At 41.0% G+C, this 20,052-nt stretch overlaps 1 protein-coding gene across 7 annotated transcripts in view; it reads left to right on the forward strand.

Moving 5' to 3' along the window:
* The first annotated feature begins 14,652 nt into the window (after positions 1-14,652).
* The window catches only part of celf6 (CUGBP Elav-like family member 6), a 153,587-nt gene continuing 148,187 nt past the window's right edge, over positions 14,653-20,052 (forward strand). For all 7 annotated transcript variants that reach the window (XM_079555345.1, XM_079555347.1, XM_079555346.1 and 4 more), the window contains exon 1: positions 14,653-15,127. In XM_079555345.1, the coding sequence (XP_079411471.1) occupies positions 14,878-15,127 (250 nt within the window). In that variant the 5' untranslated portion in view covers positions 14,653-14,877. The remainder of the gene's footprint in view (positions 15,128-20,052) is intronic.

The following is a 20,052-nucleotide window of genomic DNA, read 5'->3' on the forward strand; positions in this document are numbered from 1 at the left end:
ACTTGGTCCCATTTCACCAGGAGCCTGAGCAGCTTTACAGATTTGAACACATTGACTTCATGGAGAGAAGGTGGAGGCACGCTACATGTGGCAAGGTATTTGGAATGGCTGGATGCTGCTCCTTGCGTCATAAAGTGAAATCTCAGGCACACAAAATGCCCCCCGGTGCAGGAGACAATGGCCCCATGCACATAAATTATGTCAGAAGCAGCATGGCATATGACAAGTAGCAGTAACTTACTATTATTGCCTGCAACCAATGATGACAATTTCCCGCTGTAGCCAACAGGTCGGAGCAATGTAATATGCATAGGATTCATGCAAATGGGAATGCCTCCAACACGTGTCAGAAATATCATCGCCACCGGGTAGAAAGCCTGTATCTTTGTAACAGAGTCTTATTTTCATATTGACAACCAAGCATTCATATTGTAGTTTATGAATAGAATTTGTGGGCCTTGGGGTCACACATCTGCCACTTCCAATAAAGAACCACATAAAGCTTTAGCCCGGCTCGGGAGATGTAAAATTACCAGTTGGACTCCCAACCAGCAGCTCGTCTCATTGCAGCTGTCTTCGTGTTTTCCATGAATAGTCAAAGGCACAGCCATGAAAAGTGGCATCATCTTGTATGGGGACATTACTGCCTAATGTGGACACATAACTTACGTGTCCCATACAATAGCGTACGGCGGCGCTGTTAAAAGCTCTCCACACTTTGCTATTTATGTGCCACATTTCCTCGCAGTGCATGTATGTTGATCTAGCAGTGCCATTGTGCCATGTTGTTGCCAATATATTATGGGCTAATGGCTAAACCACAGGGGCACTCTGGCACCCTAATGGCTTTGATGGTTGATGCTTTCAGTTAGATTGTGAGAGCAAAAAGTAGTTAAAAGTGTCCGGGGCTGTAGGCGGTGCCAGTGTTTTTGGTGCTTTTCTAAAGACTGACATTTGTGTCCTCAGAGAATGGCATTTATCTGAGAGAGGGACATGAAATATATGGCAGGGAAACATGTCTCAGATGTTTATTTGATAAAAAGCCGTCCGCTGATGAAATAAGATCATTGCATGTCCCCTTGGGTCAGCTTTTAAATCTTTTCCTAAAGCACGCCTCACACGAAAGCTCTTTATATTGTTTTCCTTTTTCTTACTATAGACGCTTGTTTTATTGATCTCAAATACCTTTTCCAATTTATGCTTGACATTTTTATGGCTTATCCTTGTGACATTGAATTAATGCTCTTTCACTGTCGGGAAAGCATTAACTGCCTTTAATAGCTGTACAAACACCTTTATTGGTGTAATTATTTCCTATACTCTCCAGCTTCTGCTCCCCCTCCCTTTTTTTCTACTTTAGACACCCTTCTTTGTCGGCTTTGTTATTTGTTTGGAGTATTTTCATTAGATTTCCAAGCTTGCAATTAGAGCCCCTCTCCAAAGCGAAAACCGGATTGTGTGACTCAATGCCCCATCTCTTTATTGCACGGTTAAGCACCCTTCAGACTCACATGGTTATTAATACCACCGCTACTGAATCACACAAAATGCATTGTAGCTAACTAGGTTACAGCACTGTTTACTTTGCCTCAAAACATCAGGTTAAACAAATTTACCTTTCCCCTCTTTCACTTTCTCTATCCTCTCTTTCCCCACTTTGAACATGGGCACAAAGAGGCACCGAGAGGAAAGTTAATTAGATAGAGGTCCAGGGAGGTAATGGAAAGGGGCTGTATGGAAACAGATGGCCCAGGATTTATTAACTTGCAGGAGCGCTTGAAGGAAGCCACTGCGACCAGACATTAGGCCAGTCAGTGTCTGGGTGTGGGCTAGCAGGCAGGCAGGCGGCATACAGGTAGAGGCTGTCACGACCCAAAAATAGCACGCAGATTTATCTCTGTGTTGTTGCAAATCATCTATCAAGGAGAAGGGGGGGGGGGACAGTGGATGCAATCTGGCTACCTACTTGACAGTGATTCGTAATGCCTTGCGAGTCACTCCAGTACAACACCAGCACAACCTTAATCTCATGTAATAATGTTCATAGGGAATTGATTGATTTATTGTTCATAACCTAAGTATACAAGGACAGGGCCGTGGTGGGTTTTGGATTGACCCTCCTCTCGTTTACATATCGAAAGGTATTCTTAAGCAAGTTGAACTCACCGTCTTTGGAATAATAAAATGAACGTCATTGTTTTGAGAGCATATTTGGTTGCAAAAATAACTTGCTAAAGACGAACTAAGTAACTTGTTTACTTCATTTTCGTAGTCCCTCTCGGGGTAATACAAGTGTTAATGGGATGATTTGGGGGTCTTTCATCTCCCCCTGGTGTCTCTGTCCACAAAACCACCCTTGCAACTTTCCCTGTGCTGGGACAGAGGCGCAATACACACTATTAAAATCATGGACCGCTAACAGGCTAACGGGCAAAGCTAACTGTGCCACTTAGGCAGTATTTACAGCCAAGTTTGAGTGAAAAAAATATCTCCATTGTGTCATTGAGTCGTGGCACAATGTACATTATCCCTCTCTCCCTTTGTCTCTTTGCCTCTCACAGACAATTAATGAGTTAATGAACAAAACGCAACAAGCTACGACATCTGCAGTGGCGCTTATGGCCTATAGGGGAATGAGTTACTTAGTTCTGCTTTAATGGATCATTATTACTTTTTATCATTTTTTTAATATGTTGATCGAAATCCAGGTATGGGCATCACATTGCAAGACCGGATCAATGCCTTGGCAGAGGTAATTGCTTTATTTTCCTTTTTTTTTGGAGCGATATGTGTGTTTGAAACATTGTTGTGCAGAATACAGTGCGCCGGCTCAGAACCCATTTACATAATTGTAAGTAAATGTTATTTGTAAAGTGCCTAAGTAGCCTAAGGTCAACATTAGCTCATCATGTCTGTAATTTGCTGCTATGCCAAGGTGCGCTATTACACACACACACAAAAAAAAACAGCAAGTCATTTAGCACTGTGACAGACAAATTTAAACCTCTATGTTTCACTTATGCAGATGAAGGAATGTAAAATAGGTTTCATAAATTAGAACAAAGTTTATAGGAAAACATCTCGGAGTGCAGCATTCAGAGCCTAACCTTGACTGCTTGGAGACACAAAACACATCCTTTAGACTGCAAAACAAACGCTTCCTGTCCTTCCAGCACAATAAACAGCACTATATTGGATGGAAGCACACTATTGGGAAAAGAAAATTCTTAGAAAATAAGTATAAAACAACAATATTATGTGGAGCCCCAGAGGTCCTCCGACTTCTGAAGGAAGGTGGATCTGTGTGTAAACTCAAGCTGAGTCACACAGAGCACAGAAATATGAGGCCATATAGTGACTGAGGAGAGGAGCCTGCTCTGTTGAATCTATAGCCGGGGCACTAGTTAAATGAATGTAATTTATCATGGGCCAATAGAGACGCTCTGCCACGTTTTCTTCCACAGAGGTTCTCAAACTGTAGTGCAGATTTGTGGTCTTCAAATAGAACTTCATTTGTGTGGTGTAGTACTGGTTTATTTGGTATTTGTCTACAGTGGGAGGAAAAAAACAGCAACATACCAAATACTAATACCACCCACACATTTACACTTTATCATATTTTTATTGGCCATAACATGTAAACATTCACAGGAGAGTGTGGAATAAGTAAGTTGACCATTGTATTAAAAAGCTGTTTTTTTGGCAGCAATAACTTCATCCAGACGTTTCCTCCAGTTGCAGATTAAACATGCACAACAATCAGGATGAATCTCGGACCATTCCTCTTTCACAAAACGGCTGCAATTCAGTGAGATTCCTGGGTTCACTTACTTTTTCCTCCCTGTCCTGTGAATGTTTACATGTTATGGCCAATAAAAATATGCGAAAATATTTGTTGTTCATTCTTGTGATTTTGATGAAGATCAGACACCACATTTTATAAGCAATTGAGGCAGAAATGTAAGAAATTTGGTGTACTCACTTTTTCTTCCCACTGTATGTCATGGGGATAGTGTATATTATGTTGGATCCTAGACATCGGTTAGTTTCATTGATTTATTCTCAAAAAACAAACTCTACAGTGTGCACATATAATCGAGTTGAGTAAAGTGTCTTTCCCAAGGACGCAGTGACCGTATGTACCAGTCAGAACTGGATTCTCAGGATGAATGCTCTCACCTCTGAGTTATTGTAGTCTGTAGTTGTGTTTTAACCTCTTAACCTCCACCTGAACGCAGCACTTTTTCTCGAGTTTGGCTTCACCGAAAAAAAAAAAAAAGTAAAAATGGTGACAAAAATTAGAAGAAAACGCAGCAAAAAAGCGCCAAAATGAACCGATGAAAGTGCGACAAAAAAGTGATGAAAAAGCCACAAAAGAGCAACAAAAATTTAACAAAAGCTCATCAAAAAAGCAGCAAAGATGTGACAAGAATGTAACAAGAGTGACAACAAAAGTGATGAAAGTGCAACACAACAGTGGCAAACATTAGATGGTAAAAGAATGTAGAACACGGCAATAAAGCAAGGCAAAAGATCTGTTTAGATCAGTTTTGTAGGTCATAGCTTTCAAATGAGGCGTTACGCTGAAGCTTTTAGGTTTGGGTAAAGCTGAACTGGGGAAAATACACTCACACAACATGGGGGGTAAGAGCTCAATTCTAAAATTTGCTATCCTTTATTCATAGTGTATTATGATATTATTTCAGACCATTAGTCAGTCACAAGTTTAACTCGGTGCTTGTTAGAGTGAAAGACTTTACTAATTTTTGACACCACCATTAGAAACATGTCCCAGACTCAGTAGGCTAATGCTCAGGTCAATGCCCATGACCTATGTCTCTGGCTCGGATCTGGAGACGGTCCCCGGGTGAGTCGGCCCACCTGCGCCACATGATGGATGAGTTAAATGGAGACAACCAAGGCCTGGACAAAATGTGTGTTGTCTGGAACTGTAGAGCAGGAGTAGATACAAGTAGTGTGCAATAATACTAACAATGCTTCATGTAATAGCTGGTGGAACACAAGGTTTTGAGCTTTTGACACAGACAGAATAGTAAAAGATTTGAACTATGGGTTAAAGCTCAATTATCTGTTATTTCAAGGATGATTTAATATTAAATTTGTGACCATTTCTCATTGCAGAAAAATAACAGATTATGCGTGAATATCATTTGGTTATATGCAAAATTCAGCAAGAGAAGTGTAACATACTCACTTTCTTTGCTCTAAACTACTCTTCACTTGTGTTCCCTCACAGTGTATTTACGTCTTCACTATTCTTGGTCTCAAACAGGAACAGATCTTCCAAGGGTTTTAGAACTTGTAAAGCAGATGTCTTTGTTTTGATGTGTTGAGTTTGAGCTCAAAGGAAACTCTGTTGAAATCAAACACTGTTGACAATGCGGTGCAAAAAGCTAATGAAAACCGCACTTAGTTTAGAAGATGTTACTTTATTTCAGCCCTCTCTAAACACTTTTGTTGGATGGAAAACAACACGTGCCGGTGAACAGCTTGTTGTGTAGGCTCTGTGAAGCCGTGCCGTTTGTATGAGTCAACTTCAAATGCCATGTCCCTGATGCTGCCAGGCCTCCACCAAAGTAAAAATAGAGCGTGATGACAACTGTGTGCTGACATAAAGACGCCTATTAACAATGTATGTTTCTGCTGCCGCTGAAGGCGGCTCCGGTTCAGCCCAGCACGGCCTGTCAGAGCCACCACATACTTTCTGCCTTAATCAAACGGTCTCTATGACTTACATCACCACTAACCAAAATGCAGTCTTTAGAAAGGGGCCTCCCAGCAGAAGCTAACACTGGCTGACTGGATGCTGTGCGATACTGTGTTGCTGCGTGTGATGGGAACTGAGGGCTGGCTGTTAGGGAGCAGTGCATCGAGTGTGACAATGGCAGAAAGAGGCTAAGCTCTGCTCTAGACTATAGGGAGGAGCTGTGTGCAGTGTAGCTGGAGGCACTGTCCTCAAATGACTCTTTTAGTATATGTACAGAAGAATAGGTCATAATACTTCAAAACAGAGGCATGATTGCATTTGTGCATCTTGGTTCTTTGTTTACTTCATTCATGGTTAGTCTGCACTTCAGTTCGTCTTTTGTATCAGACAGTGGCTACACCAGCTTTACCTGTGGAACATTAAGCTGTTCCATTAAGCTGTTTGACCCCTTTGATACTTCTCAGGCAAGATCTCCATCATTACTTTCTTGGTCAGTCGAGCTCACCGACCATTTTCTTGCTTTTTATAGAGCCTGGCTGTAATGAAAAAGTCACTACATTGTGAACCTTTAATCAAATATCTCATATTCTGCTGTTTATTTCTGATTGGCAATATAACACTTCAATAAACACATAATGGATATTGCACAAATACACAACAAGGGCATGCTTGCACCACTCAATATGTTGCCTCATACCCTCTATGGTACTGATAGCTATTTTCCATAATGTACAGTACATACATGTAATGGGATGTCTTCATTTTACATTGACTTTGCATTGCCTTTGTCTTTTTTCCACAACCTCAATCTAAGTATAGCATGCCACAAGTATATGTGTTCATAATAAGGCTTCTCAACAGATGTAGCCAATCACATTGTAAGTGGCTTTCATTTACTGTACATGCAAATGAGAAAGCAAAATTGTTTTTGAGTAGTGTGCACAAAATACATCAGTATAATTAATTGACCCCTTCTGTTCTTTAACAAATAGACTACAGCCAAATTCCTCTGCATATGCCATAATAGTCCAAGTTGTACCCATGTATTTCAGCCCTGCAAAACGCTGTAAGTTATCAAAATCTCAAATAGAAAGAATTGTCTACCAGGAACATTACTTTTCTAATGTGAGCCCGCAGTGACATTATGCTAAACCCATTTCTGAATCGAGCACTTTCACGATTAGATTTTTTTTATTGTGTCATGATGATTATGAACAGATAACTGACTGTAATTTCCATAATGTTAATGGTGCTTTCAGGGGGGCTATGCTTGAGCTTAGGTATTAAAAAAAATGTTACTATGAATTCCAAGGACACTGCAGCACATCAACGCTTCCCTCTCTAATTTTACATATAAACATCTGTCAGAGCTTCCCCGCCGCAAATTGTACCAGCGCTTTCCATTCGGATGTTTTCAGATGCAGATGACATTGTGGCGATGTTATTGTTAGTAATGGCACGCTGTAAGGGGTGCTTATTTTAAAGCACTCACGACAATACGGCTTTGAAAATGTCTTTTTGCAAGCTGTTGAGATGCCAATATCGTTTTTATAGTCGACAGCTATTATCTTGTCTTTGCATAGGCTTTTAATCTTCCAGTCTGAGTGTAGTCAAATAAAGGACATTTATATCATGGCTGCTGCATGTAGTGTAGACATATTAATCACTGCAAAGCTACACTGCACTTTTGTGTTATGGTCCTTATTGCGCTGCCCTAACTGACAAAGCGATAAAGGAATTTTCAAACGACTTACTTGAGTACTGCTCATGTCAAGGGGGCTATCAGCTCATCTCGCTGTACACAGAACTGTAAGATTTGATTGCTCTATGATGATGTTCCGTTATTTATATTGCAATAAATATGATATGCAGTGGGGAGAAGATGCAACAGGGCTTTGCCTGCAGACTTTTGCAACATAATGTAATGTAAGCAAAGTACACAAAGAACCAACAGGAGTTTTATTTTCCAAAATCTTTTCCCCCCTACCAGCATTAGCCGCTTTACTATAGCACTATTTCTTCAGAAGTGCACAGTAGCTCCTCTGTTTGGATTAGGAGGACTACATTTGTAGATATGGACCACTGCAGATCCAAACCACTGCAGACTATTGTACATCCACACATTCACTTGGCATGAGTTAAATGACATGTAAATAAGAACTGTAGGGAAACAGTTTTTCATAAACAAAATCAGGAACCAGATGAAAGTGTGGGCGATAATAAACAAGCAAAGCAGCAAACAAACAAATAAGACTGATTAAGCATATCCATAACAAAATATTTCAGTTTTATTGATACAGTGGTGCGATCCTGTAAGTACATGTGAGACTATTTTACATTTGTAGTTCCTGGCTAAAACCCATACAGTCCAAATCACTTACTGCAACCTTGTCCTTAGCTCACCAAGATCTCCTGACCTCATCTCCTTCACATCCCCCCTGCCTCCTAATGCAGTAAAGCTCCACAGTATAATCTAATGAGGCACGCTCTTTGTTAGTTAACTGTTATGTAATTGTCTGCCTCACCAGCGTTTGAACTTTCTTAGGCTTGCCGACAGAGCGTTGTGTGCGGCTTTGTGCATGCACGCAAGTTTGTGTGGAAACTTTTCAAACATTTGCAAGACAAAAACTAGGTCAACTTTATCAAAGAATGGGGCATGAAACAATTCAAGTTCCCATTGCCTTTGAAAGGGGGGACTTTGATTCATTTTACATCAAAAGTCAGATATGGCGAAGCTACAACCTTTAATAAACTTGTGAAATGCGAACCGTGATTTGTGGTAAAATGAGGAAAACGGTCTTTTGCATGATGTGCTCATAGACAGACAGGTGCTTAAAAGAGGAATCAAGGATGACAGAAAATTGACATCGAAACAACAGCCAGAGGGAAGGGGGGTGGGCGGAGAGCGTGTACGCTACTATTATACCTTTTGTAAAGCACAATGAACTCTATTCATTTTGCAGCGCACTTCGACACGTTGAAAGCAAAGTGTTGTCAGAAGAATGTCACATTTAGTCATATATCAATTGCATTCAACACTGTATTTTCTGCACTGCATGTGTCCCTATTTAACTCTGAGCTTTTAAGGTAGATGAGGGCGGATTGGATGTAAAGATGTATGTATTTTGTCCATGTTGTACTGCTCTTATTATTAAAAAATCATAAAAAGTCCCAACTCTGTAAATTTGATGACAGGTTTTAGGTATAGTTAAAATGTGTGAAGCAGAGAGAGTAAAAAGTACACAATGTTCCTCTATCTATACTCACATCTGCAGGTTTGCTAATGTGCAGAGGACAATGTTTACTCATGCGCCCTCCTCCTTGACCTCAATGCCCAAACCTCAAAACTACTTTTGACTTCATCCCCTCAAGCAAAAGCCAGAGCAACACAGTCACTTCCCAGTTAATGCTAACCAAATTGTACATTTACATGCAAAAAGCAGAGGATGTAAACCCAACATAGCAGTACTCTGGGGAGGCCCGCCGCAGTGCATTGTGGGATTCATTATCTGCCAGAAAGCCGATGACTCATTGCGCTCTCCGTGACCTCTGATTTGTTTTTCTCTCATTTAGCCATTACTTTGCATAACAAGTGATGCTAAGTGTGCAGCAGAGAACGTGTGATTCCAATATACTACATCAAGCTACAAAACAGAACACACCTTTTCATTATGAAAAACTTAATTCATCAGATTTTTACTCAGGCTAGTAGCAAGTGGTGCCAGTGCACATTTTCCCCCACAGCGCTGAAACAAATGAACTGGCAAGGAAATTGTGTTTTAAGAGAAAATGATAGTGTATGATTGAATGTTTCTGTGTAGGTGGGGGATGTTGTGGGCACCTTTCTTGGCGAGCAGCTCTCTATGGTTGAGATTCCAGTCTGCTCCAGCATTACCATATACACTCACACATTCACAAAAAAACTACTGTCACACCTCGTACGGCCTGTGCCATGAATATCAATAGCTGCTCCTCTTGTGCGCTCACATACAAAACAGAGAGTAAGAAATGTTCATACATGACTACGTTCCACTTGGCCCACCGCATACACCTTGTTAATGGGATAATGAACGCACAGTGTTGTGCATGGCACCGGGGTGTTAGCCACAATGCCTGACTTATGCCAGTGATTTTGCCTCCTTCAAGGGGCTATATTTTGGTAGCTTTTTCAAGTGGAGTGTCTGTGACATTCGAACAAGTCACCTTGACAGTGGTGTGAATAATTTCCGTAATAAAAACAGCAATGGTGCCAGCTCATGACTGGAAAATAGTAGCTGAATTGTGTGAAATGCTTATAAATGTGTTTTCTTTTTTTGCCCCAATGGAAATGAGGTTGCTGACACATTTAGCGCAGCTTCCCATTTAGATTCTTTTTTAGGCAGAAATAACCTTACATTTTCTATTAGAATGGATGAATATTAAGACAAAACAGCCCTGCAAGTAGAAATGTTTACCTCGAGGTTGGTGGAGCTTTGCTTACAGATTTGCACACCGGTATCATTGGGAAATAGAAATACTATAACAAACAAACATCTTTACATACACATACATATGAGGGATACCACAGAGAGCAATTTATTCAGCTCCTGTTCAATGCTGGGGCAATGGGGTTGAGGTGTTTGGACCAGGGACAACAAAATGAATTGATTAAAATGGAAATCCAAGCCCTGTAGGAAAGGGGCAAGCTTGTAGACCTCAAGAATAGCTATTGAAATAACCTGGGACTCCTTACTGTAAAATGTGGTCGGCAATTATGTTATTTTCACTTGGCAACTCATTAAAAATCGGGTTTAATAACATTGCATTTGACTTTGTTAATTTCCAATTTCAATAATGCTGTATTAAGCATTTAATTAAAAGTACATCATATACAGTGTCATGTACACCGCGTTCCAAATGATTATGCAAATTAAATTTTTCTCTGTTTTTCTAAACTGTCAACTCAAATGAGAGTCAGCATAATTTTCAAGTCTTTAACTTGTAGAAGGTAATTTAAATGTGGTTGAAAAAATCTCCCAGTGACAACAGTATATTTTTCAAAAATAAATGTAGTAAAAAAACTCAAAATCTACTGTTCCAAATTATTATGCAACTCATCGTTTCAATACATTTTAAAGCTTTTAATTAACTGTAAATGGTCATTTGTTGAATTTGCAGCATTAGGAGGTCATATTTACGGAAATCAAAAGCTATTTCAATCAAAAAAAATCTTAACAGGTCAAGTTATATTTTAACATGGGAACCCTTCTGTGAGTCTTGAGAGTTTCTGCCTGGATTTCTTAGCAAGATGTCAAAATAGCCTCCCAGAGCTGCTGTTTGGATGAAAACTGCCTCCCACCCTCATAGATGTTTTGCTTGTTGAGGCTCCAAAGGTTCTCAATAGGGTTGAGGTCAGGGGATGATGGGGTCCACATCATGAGTTTCTCTCCTTTTATGCCCATAGCAGCCAGTGATGCAGAGGTATTCTTTACAGCATGACATGGTGCGTTGTCATGCATGAAGATGATTTTGTTCGGGAAAACATGGCTCTTCTTTTGGTACCATATAATTTAGTGGTCAGTCAGAAACTCCACATATTTTTCAGAGGTCATTTTCCCACCTTCAGGGATCCTAAAGGGGCCGACCAACTCTCTCACCATGATTCTGGCCCAAAACATGACTCCGCCACCTCTTTACTGACGTCACAGCCTTGTTGGGACATTGTCACCATGCACCAACTATCCACTACTCCATTGATCTGACCATCCAGGGTTACACGGCCTCATCAATGAACAAGACTGTTTGATAATAAGTCTTCATGTATTTGTGAGCCCATTGCAGCCGTTTCTGTTCAGGAGTATTCAATTAACGGTTTAGGGTTTATGAAGGTTTATGCACAACTGCAGCCTCTGGAGGGTCCTACACCTTGATGTTCGGGAGACTCCAGAGGCACCAGCAGCTTCAAATACCTGTTTGCTGCTTTGTAGCAGCTGTTCTATTCATATGATGTGTTTTTCTGGCAGAAACCGTCCATATTGTGCCTTTATCTGCACAAACCCGTGTGTGCTCTGAATCAGCCACAAATCTCTTATCAGTACGATGATTAAGCTTAATCTTTCATGAAATATCGAAGGTTTTCATAGGTAGACCAAGGCATTCAACTATTCATTTCATCAGCAGAGAGATCCTTTTTCTTCTCCTTATTGCTTGAAAATGATGGTCTGCTTAATAATGTGGAACGTCCTTCTTTAATAGTTTTTCTTTTAACTGGGCTTACCTGACAACTACTCATCCAAGGTCTCTGAGATAGATGTCTGTGATTCAAAGAGCCCTGAGACACAACACCATCCATGAGTTTCATTAAAAACATTTTTTTAAACCTTTTTGACACTGAAATACAATTTGCATAATAATTTGGAACGTATGTTTATTTCTAGTGTCGAACCCCACTTTGGAAATCCCAGCAACAAGGCTTACTGTATGTGATGTCCAAATATGTCCTATTTTAAGATTTTTGTTCCCCTAATCTTTCCTTCTGGTATGCCATATTGCTGTTGAAATATCAAGTATCCCTGCTTTAAGGGAAGAATAGTGGGAGGAAAAAAATCTCATAGGATTTTTCATCCAGAAATAATTAGTATAAAATGTGTCTCTAGGTGAGAAACATCCTCGAGGGACATTATTCTTTTGACTTGCTCTTTAAATCACAGCTCGAACGACACATGCAGTCCTTTTGTCTGGGAACAAGGATCGACAAAGGTGCCCTGTGCAACCATCCAGGTGTTGAGCTTGGCAGAGACAAGAAGAGGTATCCTGTCAACCTTTCCGCTGCGCCTGCCCATGTTGGAACAAAGAGGATGCTTACACACAGGAATAATTGACGAGATCATGTGGTACTTGCTTTTCCTTTTGGCAGGTACTTTCCAAGTCTACACAGCTGTGCCGGCAAGCTTTCCGCTGAGAGATGACAAAAACCAGGATAAAGAAAATCTCCAAGCCAATACACAACACTAGAGCTAAATTAGCTGTGTCTTTGAATTGAGAAGGAACAGCACATGCGGTATCAACAAGGGACACTCATTGTAATTTTGATTTCCATTCATAATAGAGGCTCGGCAGGACATTGGATAAGAAGGTCTGTGAAGACATGATTAAATCGGAGTTAAATAAATATTCATCACAAAGCAAAGCACCCTGCCAGATGTTACTGTTAGCTCTCGAAATTCGACTGTCCCACATGCACATGCCTCTGACAGACACCAGGGGTTAACAAACCGGTGCACACACGGAGAACAGGAAGCGCATAATCCATCAAAAGCTAAACAAGATCCGCACCAAATTGCACCAGGACACTTCAACAGTAGACTGGTGAGCATGACGTCCAATTCCCCAAGGACTGACACCTGATAAATGTGCGTGCTTATCATACCAGGCAATGTTTTGGGGAGAGGTGGCCACCCTGATGTCTAGTTGTGATAGATAATGCTGTTCACTGATATGGGGACACTATTTAAGTCGAACAAAAGGCTTGCAAATGTCAAATTTGCATGGGGACTGAGAGAGAAAGAATCAAAGTCTGGCACATATCACCTAGAGGAATGGTTCATTTGGCTGCTGGAATGTGTGTTCTTTTAATATTATCTAAAGGCCCATACAGAGAATTTTCACTAAATATATTGTCATTTATTTACTTTAGCTACACTGTAGCTTAACTGTCTCAGAAAACAAACTGAAAAAAGTCTACTCAGCTCTAGAGGGTTTTAAGTGTGCATTCAGCACCATGGACAGCGAAACGGCCACTGAATAGTGAGTGTTGAGCTGGAGCGGTTCAAAGTTCTGTTTGTCCACTAAATATGTTTCTGTCATCAAATATTGAGGGCTAAAACAAGTACATTTGTTTTGAAAGAGCCAAATTGATGCTGCTACATGTTTCTTCTCAGCATGCTGCTATCTTTTTAATTATTCACTCCACTATGCTTTTGATCTGTGCACCTTACTGTGCTGCCGTCTCCCTCTCAATCATTTGTAAAAGAGAAAAATAACTTGACATGAAATTCACAAAATAGACAGCAAAAAAAAAAAAAAAACACATCAGCAAACAGAATATATAATATATTCATATAATATCAGTTTAAAAAGACTTTAACAATTTTATATTATTTTACTCACTTTTTTTGTATGGCCAAAAGGTTAATTGAAATAAGCGTGGGAATTGTACAAAACCACGAGACAAAGCTGATGTTTTCACACGTAGCTTAGTACCCAAAGGAGCTCTGATTTTCTACCTCCTGGGTAGTTAATAGCATTCACCTGGTATCCCAGGTGAGAAATAGTCCCGTTAGATTGTTAGAATGAAAATCAGCAGGACCTGAGCTCCTGAGGACTGGCTTTGACAATTGTCGCTATAGAGAACATTTCTATACAACTCCACAGCTGTGTTGATCATAACCGCTACTACTGTGGGCTCACGGTCCTGCTGTCATACTCCTGTGTCTGACAGTGACTTCTCGATCAACTGAAAGGCATAATGAAGGCAATTATTTACACAACAGCAAGCTGCATCATAAAATCAGTGGTGCGTAGAAAATAATGGAAGGCATTAACATTGAAATCATTTGCCTTCAGTCCATAACAGGAGAAGGGTTGTTATTTAATGGCCTATACTATGTTTAAAAGCTCTAAAATAGTAAGACGGGATTTATAAGCCCCGAGCTCTCCACTCCACACTAATGTTTGCGTTCGTACTCTGTCCTGTGGCGTCTTCAGCCTTTGGTTCGCTCCCATTGGTCAAGCCACCGCTTATTATACCAAGTGGGCGGGGCCTCATCTGAGGAGTACGAGTGACGTCACAGCCAGTGTGGCAACTGATGGGACGGGGTGGGTGGATGGCGGGGTGGGGTTGGACTTATAAAAAGAGGATGAAAACACACTAAAAAGCACAGTCCCGGAAAAAAATTAATAATAAAGGCGCCCGTGGTTGGGACTAAACAAGGGAATTTGGTTCAAAAGGAGAGAAGGAAAGGATACGGATGAGCCGAAGGGAGGAGGAAGGGGGACATATAACGAGGAGACTAGGGGGTGTGCGCTGTGCAGTTGTGAGGAGTGACGGGGGTAGGAGGAGAGATAGAGTGGAGAGAGAGAGTGGAGAGAGCCGGCCCCATTGAGGAAAGATGGCTACAGTCACTGCAAACGGAGTGCAGCAAGAGAATGGCTTCAGCACCACGAACAGCGCCGGCAGGATGAACGGGCTTACCATCGGCCAGAACACCATCCCCATGAAGGACCACGACGCCATCAAGCTTTTCATCGGCCAAATCCCCCGCAATCTGGAGGAAAAAGACCTCAAACCGCTCTTTGAGGAATTCGGAAAGATATACGAACTCACTGTACTGAAAGACAGGTTCACGGGAATGCATAAAGGTTGGTCCGCTACGCTACATCTCCCCTACTTTAGCCATAACAGTAATTGTCACATAGGCTATGTTTTGACCGGGGCACTTCCTCCTCACACGTGGAAGTGAAGTGGGGTTAATTGTTCGCGCATGTGAATACTACAGCTGCTTTTGTGTGTTTACATTGGCTCCCGTTAAGGGGGAAGGAAGGGGGCGGGACACGCGTGGACGCTATAGCCCCGCTGCCTGCATGCTGCCGCGCCGTACATGTGCTGGCTCGCTAGCCCACTTTCTTTAGCACGTCATTAGTGTTGGAAAATAGTGTTTACATGGCAGCTGCATTGTAACGCGGCGGCTCCGTGGGCGGCTGGCGTGCAGTCAGGAAGTACAAAGCGGGATAATGGCAGAGTCTGACATCCAGCAGGCTATCTCCTCGTTGGTCCTGTCAAATCCCCTTTAGGTCCAGAGCGGGGTAGTTATTAGTGAAAGATCACAGCTGGGCCATTTCTCTCAGCACTTGTAATAAAGAATAGTGGCTTTGTTTCCCTTGACAGTGATAACGTTTAAAGTTCTAAAATGTCTAAAACACAGGACTGTGAAACACTTCAAAAACTTTTTATTGGAAATGTATAGAATTTGGAATAAACAACAACCCAATATTTTGCAATTATTTGCTTTTTCTGTAACAGATATTTATTATGCCTAATACAACACGAGCTGGTAGCCCTAGCTATTTTGTGTAATACTTTTGCTTTCGCACAAACCCTAAGTCACAAATCTAATTGCACAGATTTAAATACCACTTTTTTATTCTTCAATGAAAGTGTAAAAGGATAATAAAACGTATGCATCAATAATAGGCCTATTTACTGAGTTTACTGTCACTCGACTGCTTATAAATAATCTATACAGAAAGCAGGCAAATTATGTATGACATGTAAGTCAGTGGCCATAGTTCATGATGTTATTGATTTGCCTGAGTCAAGCGCTCTTGAGGGAGAAACAGCCTCAGTCTGGCTTTCTAGTGTGTGCACGGACCCTGAAGGTCTTCATGCGCCACCTGTTCCTCTCAAACTACCACCACATGTCTGCCTACTTCTTCTTTTATACCACTGCTCTGCTCCTCAGAGTCCCGTGATCGATTAAAACAATACTCCTCATGTTTGTGTTGTTTACGCCTGTCCTCCAGCATCCCTGAATGTCAACACTTGAAGGAGGACGTGTACCTCGAGTAGGATAATCCTTTTCCAAAGCCAGAATGCATTGCCTGCTCCAATCATGCTCCTCCAAGGTCCCTCTGATGTATGCATTATGCCCACTTCATCCTGCGTGACATTCAAAGTCACTTTGGGAGCGCAGACATGCACACTTTTAATAAAATTTCACAAATGCATTACATGGATGAGTTTTTCTTATTGGCCACTTACCTCGACTATGTTCATAGCTCTCGCTGCATCAGTGGGTGATACCTGCATGAAGCATGCAAATACCATAGTAGGAAAATGGGATTAACTGTGGTGGAAAGTGAGCAGAAGGAGTAGAGAGGGAGATTTAAAAAAGCCCTCTAATGAAATAGAAAGTATACTCAAAATAACAAGATTCAAATACCAAACACAAATGTTTTAACCCCCAGAATTAGGAAAGGTTATCTATAATAAACGCTTATACAGTTGTACCAACTTCGTGAGCCTAACAATGTGTGCAATGTGAAAAGTCATTTTCACAAAAGTCACAAAAGGCAACTTTTATTGAGTCAAATGAATTTGCATATTATATAAATGTAGATGTGGAAACCAGAGATCAGAAAATAAATAAATAATCAAAAACAATGACCTCTGTTTCCTCATACGTTTGCATATCTGTCGTTTATTTTTCTGTTGCACTTTTTAGCTCAGTAATAACATGGTAATAGGATGGAAATTGCATCGTAGCTTAATGCATTTTGCAGTCAAGAAAATACTAGCCATGTTTCTGGTAATTTATAGTCTTCACATCGGGTTAGGGCAGTGATTCATCCTTTCACAATTAAATAGATTAAGTATGTTTCCTGCTTCAGTGTATTTACCATAATTGCTGTGTTATCACACTATTAGGTACCATGGTTATTCCATCCAATTTCCATGTATTACTGTGCTAAAAAGTGCCGTCTATTTTTCCAATGCTACTTTTTTTCAAAGATAATCTTAAACAGTAATAAAGAAGTAGCTTTAATTCATTGCTGCAGCTTTTCCCCAGACCTATATATATGTGATAAACACATTTTCTTTAAAGTAATTCCACTGTCGGCAACATATTTTCATAAGAGTTTGGCTGTTCTTATTCATCCTCATTCACCCGAACTGTGGTCGTTTTTTATTGTTATTGTCCTTCTTGCGCCAGTCCCAAGCCTGAATAAAGGGAGAGTGCTTTCAAAATGACAGCACACTAAGGTCAATGTTTTTTTCCCCCGCTGTAATCCCAGAAGCAACAAAAGCCCAGTGCATTTCTTTGTGTGATTCAGAAAATTGATAGTAATACAAACCCCAGAACTGTTGCATATTTGTGCCTTACAGTGCACCTCACTGTTGAGAGAAATGCTTAATATGCCGGCACACAGTGGAAGGCTATTATGATAAAGGCCTTGGAGGCAGCAGATAACATTATCACAGATTGAATCCACATTTTCTTCATAAGCAGTAACACAAACATATAAGTGTAATAAGAGTAGGAGGTTGTAATGAGCTTGGCTGTGCTATCCAAAAACATCAAGTTCATGAAGCTTTAGTGCCTGCATTTAAAGCATATTTTTAAATTCAGATTATTAGTTTTAACCAGATGGAGCGAAGTAATATAAAGTAATACCTTTTTTCCAACACACTTTTTGCGCGCAGAGAATTACAACATAATTATAGTCTTAAAGGCAGATCAAAATATGGCGTGTTTGCTCATGACTAATTCATGTGGATTATAATGCATGAATTAGAGCAGATGTTTTGTGCTTTGCGAATTCTAACTTTGGGCATTTCTGGGATCTCCGGGGACTCGTGGTTGTCTTGGGAGTTTTCGCTTTTTCCCAATTTTTGCAGCACCACAATGCCGATGCGCTCTGTCACTTGTCAGATCCCCTGCTTGTGCGGATGATTATACCTTGTAGTTAGACATTGCGTGTGTGTGTGTGTGTGTGTGTGTGCTCTGAACAGTTTGCAGCAAGTGGGGATGACTTGACACTATTGCTGGACCACTGTGTTGCCCAGCCAGGTTAGGCAGTTTAACATGGGCCGTTTAGCTAAGCAGTACATTATCATAATACTTAGTGGCAGTGCCAGAATGCATGCATTGTTCAGACACGCTGAATGCCGGCGGGGGGCAAATCTTTCGGTTGAGTAGCGGTATCTATCAATCCGTCTCCGGTGCTGAGAGGAGGGACTTAGAGCAAGCACCACGCAGCCGGGAGGAAGGGAAACAAAGAGTTGTTAAATATTCACATCCATTCTGCTCTCCTTGGTTGGTCTGCGCAATGTAATTGACTGTAAATAGCCTGGAAAATTGACGTAGAAAATCCACTAAGCCATTGAAATGTCAAAAGCAAACCGCAAAGGGCGCCAATATCTAATTTGAAGTGGAAAAGTCAATGCTGGTGTGCCCTTGCAAAATGCACGTTTGAGAATTATAATATATAATACTTTCACCAAAATACACAATGAAAGATAATTTTGTTTAAGGACAAAACAAGTCCAGGTCTAGTCCCTTAATCGAGAGCAGCTCAGGCGGTCGTGTGGGTCGTCTTATGACTGAGGGGTTGGCTGTTCGAATCCCAGGTCCCACAGGTGCCATTGCCGTTGTATCCTCGGGCAAGAAACTTCACCTACCTTCCCTCCAATCTCTGTGTACATTGGTGAATGGGTGAGTGGTTCCTTGATGTGAAGCGCTTTGAGTTGAGTGCCTAATGTAGATGGAATTGGAGACCACTTACCATTACATATTTATTTTGTGATGCTCTCTCTTTCTGGACATTTCCATCTGAACTGAAGGATCTTGTAGTGCTGGTGTGGGAGCTACATGTTTTTTTTTATTTATTAACTTATTTTATTACTGTTTGTCCACACTGCAGAAGGAGATGGACTTGGTTGATTGGGTAGATTCCTGCATGGCTGAGAGCCTACACAAACATGTTGTATATGTTTGTATGAAGCTGTATCTTCAATATAGTGCTTCAGGATGGGCCGGGCAGTAACTGACAGTTGGTGCCGTGTGAGTGACAGGTGTAGCTAAAGTCTACAGATGACCTCTTTGATCATTAGGAGGAGGCTGTGTGCGAAGCAGACAGCTCCCTGCTCTGAAATGAATGTAGATGGATAGACAGCTAAATATAGGGGGAGAATGTGCTGCAGGTAATGTGTGGTATTATTGGAAAACCAAGTGCCAAATGGGGTCAGTTATTATTATTCTTTGCGTAAAGCATTTGGTCACTTTTCTTACTTAAAGGAATAAGCCTCCATTTTTCCATACTGAGATATGTTCTTGCCTTAGCTTAGGCGAGTTTATGCGTAGCTGGTCTTTACGCATGCCCTCAGTCACGCAAACAGAGCACAGGCGGCTTTGGCATATAGCCTCTCCTCTTCTCATCTATGGATCCAAATGGAGGTGAAGTTAGAAGCGACCAAGCTCTTCTGCTTTCCCTATTTAAATATTGTTACATGAGCCTTTACACGATCCAAGTATAGTTACACAAAATTAAACATGTTGATTTTCTAAGCGGATAAAAAGGGGAACTATTTTGCAAGGCGTAGTAATATTACGAAGAGCTTGGTCGCGTCTAACTTCACCACCGTTTGGAGCCATAGATAAGAAGAGGAGAGGCTATATGCTAACGCCGTCTGTGCTCTGTTTGCGTGACTGAGGGCACGCGTAAAGACCAGCTACGCATCAACTCGCCTAAGCTAAGGTAAGAACATATCTCAGTATTTAAAAACG

Source organism: Gobius niger (genome assembly GCF_951799975.1).
Source record: "Gobius niger genome assembly, chromosome: 4".
Lineage (NCBI taxonomy): Eukaryota > Metazoa > Chordata > Actinopteri > Gobiiformes > Gobiidae > Gobius > Gobius niger.